Source organism: Lissotriton vulgaris, chromosome 2_1 (assembly GCF_964263255.1).
Source record: "Lissotriton vulgaris chromosome 2_1, aLisVul1.2, whole genome shotgun sequence".
Classification (NCBI taxonomy): domain Eukaryota; kingdom Metazoa; phylum Chordata; class Amphibia; order Caudata; family Salamandridae; genus Lissotriton; species Lissotriton vulgaris.
In genome coordinates, this window is record NC_141687.1 from 211,725,411 (window position 1) to 211,743,397 (window position 17,987).

Here is a 17,987-nt window from a genome sequence, read left to right on the forward strand (position 1 = left end):
AACACCAGATGGAGATCTATGCTAAAGCATTTGATATACAGCTCATATGCCTCGAACATACATTTATCTATAAGATAAGGTTACTTACATGTAATTCTAGTTCTGCACTGTAGCGAAAGTTACTTACTTCTGTAGCACTCTTTTTTTGTAGAGACTATCTAGCCGCATTTTACTCATCTTCTTAATATTTTCCAGGCACCAGACTAGATCTAGAAACTTTTCAGCTGTATCTCTGCACACTGGTAGGTGGTGCTGCGCGTCTCCAAAACGGTGCTGTTAATGTGCAGAGCTTGTATATGCACCATTCCCTTGCGCTGACATCAGTTACTTCCAAGACTGTCCAGGCCCACAAAAAGCAACTTGGTGTGTCCAGTGTGCAGATTCCTAGACTTGAGATCCTATTAATTTATTAATTATTTCGGCTCACTTGCTATAACTACGCAGATTACACTCTATGCCCAGCCTGACGATCTGGGATCACCTCCTAAAGTAAGGAACCTTAGACTTACCATGGACTCCGAGCTATCAATGAATGCCCAAGTGGGTAAGTTAGCAAGATCAAGCTCCATTGCTATGAAAACTCGAACGCATCTTCTCCCACCTAACATTTCCACACAAGGTTGATGCTACTATCTCTCTTGTACTGTCTGAACTTGATTACGTCCAGGGTCTCTATCACGGTTTATCCTGATCAACTATTCACTGAAAAAAACAAAGGTTAAAGTAACGTTCTAGTTAAGTAACTATGTTAGTGACAACATTAACCGTTTGAACTAAAAAAAAAAAATAATTACGCCATAGCAGAGCAAACTATAACTTGCACCCCGGCCAAGCACTGCTTATGACCTCACATATTACATCACTAATGACATGTTCTATGGCATCATTCATGACATCACTGATGACATAACAAACTACATTATTGATAACATCACTGGTGATATCATCAAAGATTCTTTTGCATTCATTTCTCTATAAACTAGTATGTAATTAGAGGCCAGAAAGTAAGTACAGAATAGCTCCCCAGGGCCAATAATGAAGCAGGGAGGGGTCTATGCAGCCCCCTCCTGCTTATTGATGATTTTGGCCCCAGAGGTGGGCTCCCTGGGGCCTATAATGGCTTGGAGAAGGGGGGGCATACAACCCTTCCCCTAATTAAAGGAAGTGGCCCAGGTCACCATGTCCCCCCCCCCCCCAGACTCCCCTGGAATCCTGCAGGATCACTGCAACATTTTCCATTTTAATTTAGTTTTTCGCCCGAGGGTTGCTCCCTCCCTCTGGGTCACCCCCATGGGCCTAGGGGGCCTGCTCCCTTGCATATTTTTTTAGTTGGCACTTCAGGACAGGGGACTAGGTCCCCAAGTCCAGTAAAAGCTGCCACCAACATTTTTCTGATGTTGCCGGCAGTCAGAGTGCTCATTCCTGCGGAAATCAGACTCCTGCGGAAGCAAATTGGCCGAAGGGAAAAATAGTTCCCTGGGCCAATCAAAAAGTAAAAAATTTTAATTGGTGCTTACTATAAAAAACCTACTGGATGGATTTACACTACATCTCAAAAAGCACAATCTGCGGACCAAGATCTAGCTTCCGGACAAATTTGGTGCTATTCTGTTCAGCAGTTTTAGCATTTTGGGACCCTCTTTTTTTCTCAGCCCTTCCTTGACAAATTACCCCGAAACTACAAACTAGTCAAAATGTCGCACAGGTGTGGCCACAGGAGCAATAGAGTCCCTCGGGCCCGCTATACTGCAGCATAGCGCACCAGAGGATTGTTGGCGGCCGGAGGCACCCGTGACCGCTCCCGTAACCCGCAAGGGCTCACCTGACTGCTGATTGCTGACGGGGCACTGGACCCTCGGATCATTTGTATCCACGCCGGCGAGCAGAGGTCGGCGGCCGCCATCGTAGTGCCACCGTCAGCAGCCTGTGGCCGGGTCCCGGGGGCAGCTCATTGCCCCCACAGCCTGAGATAACCTGTTCGGGGGTGTAATGATTTCCAGTCTGGTTCCGCAGGAGCGTCAGGAATCCGGAGAATAGTCCTCAGCCTTCCCCTACGGCCTTTCGATTATCAGACTCTAGAGTATCGAATGGCTCGCCAGGGGAAAACAGGGAAACAAAACAAGGAAAGGTTGGGGAAGACAACAGGTCTTGGTAGTGGACTTCAGAATGGCCACTTGGTACAAAGGCAGGCTGTAAGGGAAGGAATGTATTACTGGCTATACTTGATAACAACACCATGCACAATGTCTATTATATACATATGAACATCACCTACCACAACTAAACGTCTGGACCTTGGGACATTTGCTGAAGGGTAGATTAACTGCATCGCTGCGGCGGCTTTTCCCGCTGTGTGCGGCAAATTTCAAAAAGATGCGTTACATGACGAGCTCAGCTCGTCATCAGCACACGACCACCGTGGCTGATGACGAGCTGAGCTCGTCATCAGCAGCGAAGAGGATAAGGTGTTCGTTTTCTGTGTACAACAGGATAAAAGATAATAAGACTCTATCCCACTCCACACTAGCAAGTAAGGGTAAATGATATATATCTCACTCGGTTATTCTCTGGGAAAAAACAGGAAGAACATCCAATTCTTCTTCAAAGCTGGATACGTGTGTGCAAGCCTCTATCGTTTATCTTGCACAAGGTTATCGTGATCTTCTTGTAGCTAGGCTTTGAAATCACACCACTCTCTGGTCCACGCAAGTTCCCCAAAATAAATGTCTAATAGTGCCGAAGGGAAGGATGGTGTGGGAATACACACAATAGGAGACAGCATTAGTTGGGGAATCCAAATGCTAACTCACAAGCAGTGCCCGAACAGATGGCGGGGAATAGACCCGGCCGCCGGGCGAAGCACCAGGAATGGGGGAGAACTTACTGGCTACACTCTTGTAAACAAACAGTGCCCCGGATGGCGGGGAAAAAACCCGGCCGCCGGGCGGAGCACAAGGAGTAGGGAAGACTGGGTTGACAGTGCCCGGCCGGATGGCGGGGGAAAACCCGGCCGCCGGGCGGAGCACAAGGAATAGGGAAGACTGGGTTGACAGTGCCCGGCCGGATGGCGGGGAAAAACCCGGCCGCCGGGCGGAGCACAAGGAAGTCTGGAAATGGCAAAAAAGAACAAACACGGAATAAATAACCTGTGTTGATGGTTCACCACGAACCACACAGTGTACACTGATACCAAGATAGAAAAAGTCAGTGCACCATATAACTGACAGTACGGCCCCAAGAAAGAAGCCGAACGAAACACCCTCTCGGAGGAGGCAGAAAGAATACCGGAAAACAAACAACCAACAGGAAACCGGAAGTCAGGCAAAACGAACCGGGACAGAAACCTCGGAGGAAGGGCTAGATGCTAGAACGCAAAGCACCGTCCCGTTGTTGTACACATCTTAAACAGTGTCCTGCAGTTAAAGTTACAGTACGAGTGGGACGTCGGGGCATGACAGGGGGTGCCCAAGACACTAGTGACAGACAAACAGCACCTCTCCCTCCTGGGCAAGAAATGACAGGCTCGTAACGCGGAAGTACAACGGCAGGGAGCCGCGATCGGCGGCAGCCATTTTGAGGTTTAGGGGCAGCAGAGAACAGCAGCATGAAATTGCAGCAAGATTATGTTTTGACTTAGGTGGATCAACATCACAACTTTAGACAAGAAAAATGCCCATGTCTTCAAAACCAGTATATCCATCAAGAAGGTGGTATACAGCGGGTCGAAACAAAGAGCTTGAAGCTCACTCACATGCTGAACCTATGTTATGGTGGCGAGGAACACTAGCTTCAGAGTGAAGAGCTGCAAGGAGCAGCTATGAAATGGTTCAAATGGACAACACATCAAAAATATGAGGACCAAATTAAGGCCCAATTGCTGCATGGCAAAAGGGAACCTTTCAAGAAGCACATAACTACTGGAGAATTAAACAAAGATTTGGTGGTTTTCAAGCCACAATGAATCATCAACTGGGCCGCATCATGACCATCCTGTATGACACTGGAGCGGATGGAGATCTTCAAGGACACCTGGGGGTACGTGAGCCACTGAATTCTGAAGGGTATAGGAATTGCACCCCAGTAGCCAGTTGGCATTAACTGACTGAAGCGCCAAGCTGGTGTTGAAATCTTCTTGAATGCCCCTCCTCGGTTTGACTCCCGATAGGGGAAAGAAATCAAAAATGTCTTGGGATTAGTTTAGCCCACAGATGTCAGCACCATCAAGCTTTCACATAAGGGATGCTGAGTAAGAAATGCAAGATCGCCCGCAGCAGGGAGGTGGTGGTGTGCAATTTGGCAGTTGACCATCAAAGAGTACAGTATCAAGGTTTAGCCTGTGCCCCCAACAAGGTATCCTTAAGAGACTCATTAAAAGGTAAGAGGGGAATCAACAGATGTTTACCCTGGTTGAAGATCTTCCGTAAGAACACTGGTCCTGACTTTCAAGGTAGCGAGCTTGAGGTCATAGGTTTCAGCCACCCCTTAACCATTATCATGGCATAGGAAGCACTCTCCACTTTAGCGGAACCAGTGGACGAGAGGACCAATGACTCAAGGGAGGTATCAAAGCCATAAACATCCTGCAGGTCATCATAAAATTATCCCTGTGATATGGTTGGCCAATATGATCACACACATCATAGTCATGCCTGGAGAAGAGAATAGGGTGTGCATTTGTCGCTGTGGAGGCAGACCAAGTGGAGCTGTGGTGGCAGATCAAGCGGGGAAGTACAGCATTACTGGCAGGAGGGGGCTACCTCGGTTGAAGTCGGACCTGCACCGATTTGACATTGAAGCGGTTACAACTGGGGCCTCATCTTTCGGCACTGAGCCACCACTGGCGTTGAGGCACCGGGATCTGGCGGGAGGCAACCTTGTTATGGACTCGGACGGTACAACTGGCGCCAAGGGCCTACATACCGGCGATAATCACGCTGAATAACCTTTTGGCTCTGTGGGGTTTATACCCGGCCACTTCCTTTACAGAATGGCCGGGTATTTGCTGTTGCTTAATTCTGGCGCATTATGGTGGTAACAGCCAGTCCGCTAAGTAATTGAAAGGAACCACCGGAGTGTTTGGCAGTAATTTCACTTGGACAGATTCTAGCCCGAGCTGGGCTACGGTGTTCAGTAACTTAATTACTATTGATTTGTCCGGCACGAGTTGAGGTTCGTGCGATGAAGCCATGTCAGGCCTTAATGCCCCAGAATTAAGCAACTGCAAATACCCGGCCATTTTGCAAAGGAACTGGTGCCCTGTTTTATGCCAAAGTTGATACTAAACCAGGTACCCTCCTCCCTTGGACACCAATTGAATTGATAACTGCCTCTTGATTACCTTCATCCGTGTGTACTCCTTTCCAAATATGTCCCCAGCCCTCCTGTCATGAAGAGACCCCGAATCGCGAGAGGGTCGAAATGTCGTTGACTGCATGAAGAGAGTGCCTGAAAAACACTAATATAATTCAATGTATCATAATTGCTAAAGGCTCCTCTTCCCTTATGCTTCCAATAACCACTTTTTCCGGCTACGTGTGTTTTAATGCTTCGATTTAGAGCAGCAATCCGAATGTCTGAGGCAAATGGCAGAAGAAAACAATCTAAGGAGGGCTCATTGTGCTGATGTATTCTGGTACAAAGGAAGAGTCACAACAGATCTTGTGACTCAAATTTAATGAAAGAAAAACAACTTGCAAACATCCAGACCCAGCAATAGATGGCAAGTGTATCTAGAGCCTGTGAATCTGCAGCTGCACATGCAATGCATATGAAACCGTTTACACAACTGTCTGAGGTGGAGATGAACAAGTCAATGGTCTAACAGGGAAACAACCGTATGCATAAATATAGGATTTGTTTTACATACAATATGATCTTTGCAGAGTTGGATTAAGGGTTCACTTGAACCTGTAATTCACTGACCCTCCAAGGTAACTGGTTGTAATGAGGAAGGCCATCTTCCATGAAAGGTAGTGCCTAGGATAAGAGTTTAACTGTTTAAAAGGTGGGCCCATAAACAGATTTAAATCAAGAATGAAATCCCGTAAGGAATCTGCTGGTACCCCTGACAATATTACCTTTTTAAGGTCTTTTTAAGTCTATCTCTGATGAAACCATTAATAACAAAGCTAAAAGTAAATTACCTACTTTTTATTCAAATCAGGAAAGAAAAGAATATGTTTGTTTTAAGTGTGGCGTTCCTGTTCATCTAGCAATGACAAAAAATATCCTGCAATTGGTCAAGTGTGTAGATACTATAAAGCAAAGGGACATTATGCCAGAATATGCAAGAACAAAAAAAAGATTTAGGAACAAAGGGTATGATTCCAGAAACCAAAACTCTGATAGGATTAAGAAAGTTAACTGTGACTTTGAGGAGGAAGAATTTATGTGAACTGTATGTGAAGTCAATGGTAATGGGAAATATGCTCCTTTTTAGGTCTCGCCTGTCGATGCGCATGCGCATCGAGCAAGCGAGACTATGGGGGCTTATCCACTCTTTATCCACTGCAAGGAATCGTGGCGATTCCTTGCAGTGCCCGTGACTTTTAAGCTCAATGCGCATGCGCATTGAGCTTAAAAGCGCGTGCACGTCCGTCTTGTTTTACCCGCTCTGCCCCCTCCCCTTCCCGCCGTGTCGCATTTCTCCTCCCCCCTCCCCTCTCTTCCCTCCGTCTTGTTTGTTATTTTACCCGCTCCGCCCCTCCCCTTCCCGCCGTGTCGCATTTCTCCTCCCCCCTCCCCTCTCTTCCCTCCGTCTTGTTTGTTTTTGTTTATTTTACCCGCTCCGCCCCCTCCCCTGCCCGCCGTGTCGCATTTTTTTTTAAACCCCCACTTCCCCCCTTTTTGGTTTGGTGTGGGGAATTGTGGCTTGATCTTGTTTTGTTTGTTTGAACTCTGCTGCAAGCTGAGGATTACGTGACTGCCATCGGTTGTCTCGCACTTTTCACGATCCAAATGTATTAATTAACAGTAAGGGAAGAGGAGCTTCATTCTTGATATTTCCCTAGAATATAATTTACCCCACTTTGCAGACACGCACTTTACACCCATTCTGTATGTCACACCTGGCTTTGCAGAACCCATCCCACACACATTTTAAGCGCCACACTTTAGTTACTGTCACAAACACAACATACACACTTTATATATGCAGAGTACTCCCACACAGCCCTTCTTCACTTTAAATTAATCCCAGATTTACGCAACACAGATATCACTACCTCACCCCCAGCACACCCCACACACACGTTGGAGACCCACCACGCCGACTCAATCCTTCTGGGAACCAGAATGTCTGCGGCACTCTAGCTCCCTCAGCTGCACTTGCACTGCCGGCTGCACGCGGAGCTGCACTCCAACTGGCGCTTCTCAGTTGGCTGCACACGTCGCTGCGCTTGCACTGCCGCCTGCTCAGTTTGGCTGCTTTCCGTGCTGCACTTGCAGTCCCGGCTGCGCAGCCCGGACAGCAGGAAAGCACTAGACAAGGAACGCAAAAACGCCAGTCTCACCAACCATCCCTCCAGTAAGATACATAAACAGAGCACAAAGTTTGCGAACTTACTATTTTGGGGGGTGCTCCCGGGTGCTAATTTTGCTCAAAACTTGACAGAGGATAGGTGAATGCTCCCCAAACTTGAAGTTGCACCTTGTCGTGAATCCTTGTGCACTGCACAGATTGTAGCCCGCTGTCAAGAGGTCCCCCTCTGCATGACAGACTGCCCCTGCTGCAAAGTCCCCCCCGTGGGCAGCGAAGGGATTCCAGCTGCCATAGGAAGGTGCCCGGCTGCAAAGCGTAGGTGTCCTGCTGCAGAGTAAGGAGGGTCCCGCTGCACCCACGTGAAGCCCGGGTGCCTGTGTGCCGCACAGAGCGCCTCCAGTTTGCCTCTAGAGGGTGGCCTGCTGCTCGCGTCTCCTCATCCTCGGTCAGTGGCCCCCATTGTAGCAGGCTCGACCTGCCTCCCGAGTTTGGAATCACAGTCCTCTGCCTTCAGCAGCGCCGGCTCCCGCGCCTCCCCTCTCCATCCCAGCTCCTCCCATCCGAGCACTGGCTCCTCCTCCCCACAGATCGCAGCTCCCCCTCCTGGCCGGCTGCAGCAGCAGCTTATCCCGCGCCCGCCACACCCCCGGGAACACCGACCTTACTCTTTGGAACAAAGCGCCTCCTACCTTACCCGGCGGCTAGCGCCTCACCGTGAGTGAATGCACCTGCAGTATGTAGAGCAGCCAGGATGTAAAGGTTTATTAATTAATTCATTCAAAAGCGGCCCTTCTATAATTAGCTGTTTCTTGCCCACTATTCATGCCCAGCCCACAAAACCGGGGAACTAGCTGTAGAAACCTGATGAGAGCTGTTAGAACTCCTGGTAGCTGACTCACCCTCACCCTCACTCACCCTCAACCCCTCACCCTCACTCACCCTCACCCTCAACCCCTCAAACTCACCCTCACTCACCCTCAACCCCTCACCCACCCTCACCCTCACTCACCCTGACCATCACTCACCCTCAACCCCTCACTCACCCTCAACCCCTCACTCACCCTCACTCTCACTCATCCTCACTCACCCTCAACCCCTCACCCTCACTCACCCTCAACCCCTCACCCTCACTCACCCTCAACCCCTCACCCTCAACCCCTCACCCTCAACCCCTCACTCACCCTCACTCTCACTCATCCTCACTCACCCTCAACCCCTCACCCTCACTCACTCACCCTCAACCCCTCACCCTCAACCCCTCACTCACCCTCACTCTCACTCATCCTCACTCAACCACCCTCAACCTCACTCACCCTCAACCCCTCACCCTCACTCACCCTCAACCCCTCACCCTCAAACCCTCACCCTCACTCACCCACCCTCAACCCCTCACCCTCACTCACCCTCAACCCCTCACCCTCACTCACCCACCCTCAACCCCTCACCCTCACTCACCCTCAACCCCTCACCCTCACTCACTCACCCTCAACCCCTACCCCTCGACCCCTCCCCCTCACCCTCACCCTCACTCACCCTCCCTCACCCTCAACCCCTCACCCTCAAACCCTCACTCACCCTCAACCCCTCACCCTCAACCCCTCACTCACCCTCAACCCCTCACCCTCACTCACCCTCACTCACCCTCAACCCCTCACCCTCACTCACTCACAACCCCTCACCCTCAACCCCTCACTCACCCTCACTCTCACTCACCCTCACTCAGCCTCAACTACTCCCCCTCACCCTCACTCACCCAAAACCCCTCACCCTCACTCACCCTCACTCACCCCTCACCCTCACTCACCCTCACTCACCCTCAACCCCTCACCCTCACTCACCCTCACCCTCACTCACCCTCACCCTCACCCACCCTCACTCAGTGCAATAGTTCTCAGACCATTTCAGTTAGAGCTTTTAGAAATGTTTATGGCTTTTTTTATTTGTAATACTTTAGCATTGGCTACAGGAAACAAAAATGCTAAACATTTACAAAAAAAACCCATAAACAATTCTAAAAGCACTAACTCTAATGGTGCGAGACCTATTGCATTTCCAATGCTTGTTGTACAATCCTGATTGGTGATGAAGAAGTTAGGGTAATGGCAGATTCCGGCGCCAGGTACACACTCATTGGTGAGGAGTGGTTAATAGAGTTTCCAAACATAACATATCTCCTCCTGACATTAAGCTTGTGGGATATGGAAGGAAACCCGCTGATGCTTTAGGCTTCTTCACCACCAGTCTTGGTTTTAAAGGCAAATACATTTTTGCAAAGTGATATGTTGCCAATGATGGTTACTGTCTTTTGGGGTAGCCTCAGCAAAGGGATCTGATGATCACTCTTGATCTAAACCATTCTGATCAAGTTCTGGGTTATACAGATCTCATTTTTCAAGTAGGTGATGATCCAGCAACTGGATGGGAGAAGATAATTCCCAACGTGTTTTCTCTGAAATTGGGTTTGTTAAAACTTTTTTCCATACGATTATCCTGAAAAGCAATGCTATACCCAGGGTACACAAAGTCAGAAATGTTCCTTTACTTCTTAGGGATGCTGTAAAAAAAGAGTTAGAGAGGTTGTGTCAACTTGATGTTATTGAGGAGATTCAATCCTCCGAATTGTTGTCGCCCGTTGTTGTCGCATATAAACCCAAAGGAAAAGTTAGATTATGTGTTGACTTGAGAGATCTACATGGTAATGTGTGGGTGGACAGACATCCATTACCGAATATCGGAGAGATGTTTGCCAAACTTCAATATTTTCGACCTTAGGCCTGTCGAAAGCATATCATGAAATTGCTTTACATGAACATAGTAAATAATATACTTCTTTCATTACGTCGGAAGGTGCTATCAGGTACAAAAGGATGCCTTTTGTTTTAATTTCTGCATCTTCTGTCTTTCAGAGAGTTATGCATAAATTATTTCAATATGTAAAGAATGTATTGGACTTTCAGGATGATATCCTAGTTGTTGGCTCCAATTCTCAAGAGCATTCTGAAACTTTGCACATGGTGATGTGTAATCTTCAAAATAAAGGTTTGACCTTAACCAAAGAAAGTGCAAATTTGGTATGCCATCACTGGACTATTTAGGTCATTTCATCAGTAAAAATGGTATTTCACCATAACAAAATGTAATCAAGGCCATTGAGGATGCACCTGAGCCTCAAACCAAAGAACAACTTAGATATTTTTTAGGTCTAGCGGAGTACTACGCTAAGTTTATTCCTGTATTTTCCGACAAAACTGTTCACATGAAGAAGTTGATGAAAAAAAGTCTGTTGTTTTTGTGGGATGACAATTGTACTAATGAACATTTAAAAAAATGTATGTCATCTGCCCCTGCATTAGCCACATTTGACACTGCCTGTAATTCGGTAGTTGTTTCCGATGCCAGCAACTTTGGTATTGGTGCCATCCTGATGCAAAACCAAAAGTGGCATTTAGTCACAATTGCTTTTGTGTCAAGGCCGTTAAGAGATGCCGAACACAAATATTCCACCTTGGAAAACGAAAAACACCTGCATGTTGGTGGGGTATTGAATATTTTCGGAAATATATTCATGGAACTGTTTTTAAGGTAAGGATAGATCATCAGTGGATTTATTTACAACAAAAGGTTGTGGTAAGCCAACTCCCAGGATTGCCAGATGGCTATACAAGTTACAGGATTTTCATTACAAGGTTGAATATATTCTGGGTGTAAAGAACATCCTTGCTGACTGTTTATCAAGGTAGCCCGTGAGGGATGATAATTTGGTTGAGGATTACGTAGATCCGGAAAAAGTTGTTGCCATCTGTGAAGTATCCAAAGGGTGCATTAAGGAGGACCAATGGGGGTTGGCATGTGATGAGGATATTAATCTCAAAGAGGTTGTGAATTTTGTTATGTCTTCATGGCCCAGAAAAACTGATGTTCCTCATGATCTTCATCCATTCTTTCAAGTGGCTTCCGAAATGTCTCTTCAAGATGGTGTTCACCCTGGCATGACCAGTATAAAGAGCAGAATCAGGAGTGAATTTTGGTGGCCTGCTATGGATAGGTGTATTTTGTGCAAGGTCAGAGAGTGTGTCAAGTGTTGTGTCCATGACAAATTGCAAATGAATGTCTGTGCGTTTCAAGGCCATCTCGTGTCTGAGAGTGTGTGTCTCTTGATATTGCTGGTCCCATGTTTTTTGGCTACAATCCCTCGTATGCTATTGTCCTTGTTGATCAATTGTCACAGTGGCCTGATGTTATGCTGGTTTCTCAAATCACTTCAAAGGTTGCTATTCAATTTGTAAATGAAGTTTTTGAAAGGGAAGGTTTTCTTGAATTATTACTTACAGACAATGGTGTGCAGTTAACTTCTATTGAAATGAAGGATTTCCTAGGATGTTATGGCATTGCAAATAAACGCTCTTCAGTCTATTACCTCCAGAGCAATGGTATTGTGGAAAGGTGGATTAGAGTGTTCAAAGAAGGTTTACAACTAGCAATTAGTAATGGTAAAAATAGTCATCAAGCCATTAAGAAGTTACTTTGGAGTTATAGAAAGCAGTTTCCCGCAACCTAAGAAGGAAAAGGACGAAAGAAGATGCCCTGTCTAAGGGTGGTACAATAAGTGCTGCAGCCCTTAGAAGCCTTTTCTGGTCACAGTGCCCTGGGCACCTGTGGTAACACTTACCAGGGACTGACCTATGGCCAGAGACGTCAATTGGGTTTAGGCTTCAATGCAGTTTTAGGGAAAGAACATAGGCCCTGGGTTCCTGATTAGTAGGAGCCCAGGGCACACTCAGTCAAAGCACATCAGCAATTCTGAAAAAGGTGGGCCAACAATGCAGAAAGAGGGCACTTTCTCACAACCCAAACCAGTTATAGAATGCTTCGCAGCTAGGCTCGACCTAAAAAAGGATGAGAAAGATAGCCTTGGAGAAGGCTGTCTGTCTCATCCTTTTTTAGAATTCATTCATTTGTTTTTTACCTGAACAAATGTTTGGGGAAAACAAATATATGAATTCACAGGACATAATGGGACGTCTTTAAAATGCGGCTTTACTGTGTTCTTGATTGGCTTCCCATAGACACGCTATAATGGATTTCAAATCTGAAAATATCGCTCATACTTGTTCATAAAGAGAATGTCTATGCACATCTGGTAAATTGCAAAAATAGTCAAATATTTGATTTTTTTAAACTTCAAAAAAACATATATATAAAAAGTTTTCTGTTTCCACTATTCAGCCTGGTGGCTGCAAATAGATGTAAATGTTACGAATATGCTGCTCAAGAATAAAAAAATGGGAAGTTGTCAACTTGACTGATCTGTAAAGAAACGATCTGGGAAGAGCTCATCTTACCTTGGTTAGAGTGGCTGTAGTTATCTTGCGGTGGATAAGAAGATTGTTGCTGGCCTGATGAACTTTGCTGCTGGTCATAACTTGACTGCCCATATGAACTAGGTCCTTAAAGATGCAAAGGTATTAAAAAAATGTAAACCTGTAAACACGTAATAATGCAGCAGTGCATATGCTGACGAGAATAAATATCCATGAATGGGCTTAAACCACACTGGGTACGCAAAAAAAAGGTTATGGTTCCCATACTGCACTTTGCCAACTCTTCTAGAGTCCTAGTATACAGTTCATAACTCAAGTACATGCCATTACCTTAAAGCACAACAGTCTCTTTGTGCACTGCAGCTGAATGACCGCATAAAACTCCCCCAATTGGTAAATATATTTCCAATTTTTTGATTGATCACAATATCCTTGTTTGTTTTGTATCATTCTGGTTATAATGGTTTATTATTTTGCACTTCTAAACGGACATCAGATTAAAAATGATACCTTGATCCGAATAAGTACTTATACTCGAATAAGGCAGAAGAATTATACTGGATAACTGATAGGACCAAAAGATTTGGAAGAAATGTGGACCATAGATGTGAACTCGCTCTATACTTCTAGTCCCCCCTCTGAAGGTATAGCGGCAGTACAAAGGACACTACTTAAGACTGAGTACGTCAGTGCAAACTAAGTATTTTTGACTGAATTGATAAATGTTTCATTATATCATAGTTATTTTTGTTGAAATGGTTGCTTTTACCTATACAAGAATGGAACCTCGCGGGTATTCTAGGTGTACTGAGCAACACCAACAGTTTCATGGCAATGTTTTTAGGTGAAACTGTTGTAATGTGCTTATTACTAATGCGGTCTCTCCACTGCGGTTCTCTGCCTTTCTGCTCAGACTGTGATGAGGTCACATGGAATGTTGGGTTAGTTTGTATGTAGGTGAGTGTCAGTTGGTGTGATGGGCTGAGCAGAGAGGACCCTGCTCCTGGTGGGGCATTTCCAGGCTTTACTATGGAACTTTGTAACTGAGAACCTGTAAGATCACCACAAGAATAAATCCACTGTTATCATCTACAAGACATGTCTGAGCCTCCTACTTCGTTTTAACACTGGCGATGATTTAAAAAGAACCCACGTAAGCTACCTTGGATGGACTTGACTTAAGAAACTGAAGTAGAAGAAGCCCATTTAGAAGAAGCAACGATTTACAGAATTTCCTACTGATTGGAAAATTATAGGACTTAAAAGACTCAAGTAAGTGTATTGAAACTCATGGATTGGATGAAACTAGGCACCCCTAATGCCGCACCAGTGACCCTGTCAACGGTCGCCCTCGACGAAAGGTGTCAGTTTCTTCCCAGTTTAAGACTATTTAGATACAGTTTTGGGACTGTTTTGGCATGAAGTCTGAAGTCTTGATTGAGCTGTGCAGAGAATTCTTTTGGTAGCGTAATTTTGATTACAGCTGTACTATCTCCTTGACGAAGAGAGAGTAACCTAAGTTACTGCTGCGGTAAGAGAGACACCGCAGTTTATTTTTGTAAGAGTAGCCCTAAGGATTTGAAGTGTCAGGATATAGCAGCAGTGTTGGAAGTCTTGGCTGTTTTAAAAAATGAAAAAATAAAAAACGGCAAAGTTGCCTGCTTGTGTTTGATCTGGAGCTGTGCTGAAGAAGTACGTTGTGGCATAGAGGAGCTGAGAGGAGTGAAGCCTGTTTTTTACCATATAGCTCAGAGACATTACTGCGGGGGGGCAACGACGTGATCTGGGTGATTTGGTACTGTTTTCCACATTTTTTATGGGTCTGCTTGCACCACAATATTCAAGTTTTTATTTTTGGCGGAATTGACACTGTGGCATACAGTAACGGGAAATCGTATCTTGATCCCAATTTTAAGCGCATTTTATTCAACTGATTGTTTAACTGTCATGAAGGAGTTTAAAAATGAGGCGCGTGTCGTGCACAGCACGCGCAATCTTATCTGCTCCGCGATGAGCTGCAATGTCCTCATGGATCCTTCATTCTGGACTGTGTGCTGTGGATTTCTGCTGCCTGCATGCAGCGACGTGCTGAGAGCCTCCCGACGCGCCGTCGTCTACGTACCGCCATCTTGTGGTTGCTTCATGTCCAGTCTGCTATGATGAGTTGAGATATGGCGTCTTGACTTCTCGCCTTAATTCTTCCTCACGGACCCACGGCCTTGATTGAAGGGCTGGACACTCGATTCATAGGTTCGGTTTACTTTGCCAGCCACATATTTGTCTTGGGAATAAATGGATTTTGACAACGTGTTGTTTGGAGAGACCTCGGTGAACAACAGCAGTGAATTCAGTGGACAACTCCCTCCATAAAAGTATGATCGGCGGTGACTACTTTATTTATTTCAGTTTATTTTGTTGTTGTTTCTTTTCTTTATCGGGGGCAAAGATCGAGCTCCGGTGCTTAATTGAAAGTGGAAAGAACTAATGCATATCGTATGCATGTTGGGTTGTATCTTTTGAGGGAGGTGTGTCCAATGCTTTATGTTTTCGTAATTTTAGAAGGTCACTATCTGCCTAGTTTGTTTCGCGAGTTTTCTTTTGAAGACTGTTTGGAATGTAAGAATGTTTTATTGATAACTGTTTGGAATGCCATTCTGAGGATGTCATGGGTTTAAACCCGTAATATGTTTGCCATGAGTTAGAAATACTCATGTTCTTATTGTTTTGGATATAGATTTACCCTTAGTTTTTTTTGGGATTTATGAGTTTATTAGTACTCATTGTATGATTCAAGAGTGTTTTGGGTTAAATGGATACCCTAGTTTTTTTTGGGTTTAAAGGATACCCTAGTTTTGTTTTGGGTTAAGGGATACCCTAGATTTTCAGGTTTAGTCTTGTGTTATATACACATTACTAAGACTGTGTGTGATGGGTACACACGTGGGGGGGTTACTTCTGGTGTAGTGTAACTTCCCCTATCAGTTTTGCTATTGCCCTTGATTTTTGCGATTTGTGAAATGTGTGCGGTTTTGGATTTGTAAGTTTAGGAAGGTTGGAAATTGGTGCGGTTTTGGTTTCTTGTTATTTTTGATCATTTTCAAGGAGAAGGATGTAAGAAGGTATTACAATGTTTTGGTGGTGCGTCCTCTTCTTCTCCCTGCCAAAAGTGTGTTTACCATCTTGATGCATTTTTGTGTTTATGGTCGTTATTAAGGGGGAAGGATGTGTTATATATTGTTTTAATGCATTCTTCTTTTCCTGACTTGTGTATTTTCTTTCCAGACTTGTGCATTTGTATTTTCTTTCCAGACTTGTGTAATTTATTTTCTTCTATTTCGTGTATTTTATCTTCTTCTGTTTCTTTTGAATGTTTTGATTATTAAGGGGGGAGATGTGTTGTAATGTGCTTATTACTAATGCAGTCTCTCCACTGTGGTTCTCTGCCTTTCTGCTCAGCCTGTGATGAGGTCACATGGAATGTTGGGTTGGTTTGTATGTAGGAGAGTGTCAGTTGGTGTGATGGCCTGAGCAGAGAGGACCCTGCTCCTGGTGGGGCATTTCCGGCTTTACTATGGAACTTTGTAACTGAGAACCTGTAAGATCACCACAAGAATAAATCCACTGTTATCATCTACAAGACATGTCTGAGCCTCCTACTTCGTTTTAACAGAAACATATTTACAGAAATCTAAAATGACAATATGGTCTAACTATCTCTTCATGAGTTGGCGCAGGACCCAAGAGTCATTGAAGAAAAAGATTATCAATTTGAATGATAATGGAAGTCAATATTGAATTTAGTTTTAAAACTGATTATTCACACATATTTTGATTCTTTCGGTTGAGTTAAACAATCGGGGTATACAAACACAAGTATATTCTAAAGCCACAGATAAAAACAATTTGCTAAACCTTCATAGCTTTGACGCTGGTACCCTAAAATAAAAAAGTTTCTATTCACAACAGATAGATATGAAAAGGATCACCGTAGATAATTAAACAAAGAAGCTAAAATTGAATATAGTGAGAGGAAACAAGATATCACACAAGCCACTGAACGAACAAATACACAACCTAGAAATTAATTGAAAACTTTTGAAGGAAGGACTCAATAAGATTTACTTTTGTCTGTAAATAGTCTACCATAAACAGGGCCATAAAAAGCTTTTTAAGAAATGATGAGAAATATTGCAACCTGAAATTGGTTTTAGAGATTTTCATCAGATCCGCCAAAAGGGCCTAGCCAACAACACGCACAACAGCCAAGAGCTCTTCAACATCGTGAAGGAACTCTCCAACCCCAGCTCCAACACCAATGACGTCCCACCCTCGCAAGACCTGTGCGACTCGCTGGCCACCTTCTTCCACCGCAAGATGGCAGACATCCACGACAGCTTCAATGCCATGACCGCCCAGACAACCACTGAGACCTCCGCCCCCACGACCACCATCCGCACCAACCACCTTCTCTTCTGGACCAACATCAACGACAACAACACCATCAAAGTTCATGACCACCATCCACTCCGGATCGCCGATAGACCCATGCCCACACAACATCTTCAACAAAGCCAGCACATCCATCGCACCCCATCTCCGGAAAGTCATCAATACCTCCTTCAAGACAGCAACCTTCCCTGAGAGCTGGAAGCACGCCGAGATCAACGCCTTACTCAAGAAACCGAAGACGGAGAGCCAAATACAAGTCGACCCTACGCTGGCCCTACTGGGCATGACAAATGATGTAGACTTGACACGCCCCCTGCTTGCCTTTCTGGTGTTGGCCTTGGTAGTGGCCAAGAGGGACATAGCGAAACACTGAGGGGCACCAGAGGTACCATTGTAAGAAGAATGGAGGAGAGGACTGGATTTATATATGGCGGCTGAGAGAGTCACATATAAAGCGCGGGTATGTCCTAGGAAGTTCCGCAAAGTAGGGGGGAAATGGAGAAACTATCAAGGCTTGGATGGTGGGCTGTAATGGGACACTGTGGGAGGGGCATAGTGGAATACAGAGGGATCGTATGACAATTAGACTGTTGATGATATTCTGGAGGGTTACCCTTGTGGTCTTTTTCATTTTTGGACTATCTGCATCAAACTGGGTAATGACGCGGGGGGAGGCGGGAGTGGGGGGGAAAAGTGAGCACCTTACTACTGAAATGACTGTAATATTTAGTTATGGA

The 17,987-nt window shown here is 45.3% G+C and overlaps 1 protein-coding gene across 6 annotated transcripts in view; it reads right to left on the reverse strand.

The window, feature by feature from the left end:
• LOC147729852 (TATA-binding protein-associated factor 2N-like) overlaps positions 1-17,987 on the reverse strand; it is a 601,338-nt gene that overhangs the window by 446,571 nt on the left and 136,780 nt on the right. For 5 of the 6 annotated variants that reach the window (XM_086954760.1, XM_086954759.1, XM_086954758.1 and 2 more), the window contains one exon: positions 12,823-12,927. The exons of the other annotated variant lie outside the window; for it this stretch is intronic. In XM_086954760.1, the coding sequence (XP_086810886.1) occupies positions 12,823-12,927 (105 nt within the window). The remainder of the gene's footprint in view (positions 1-12,822; positions 12,928-17,987) is intronic. 6 annotated transcript variants of the gene reach the window in all.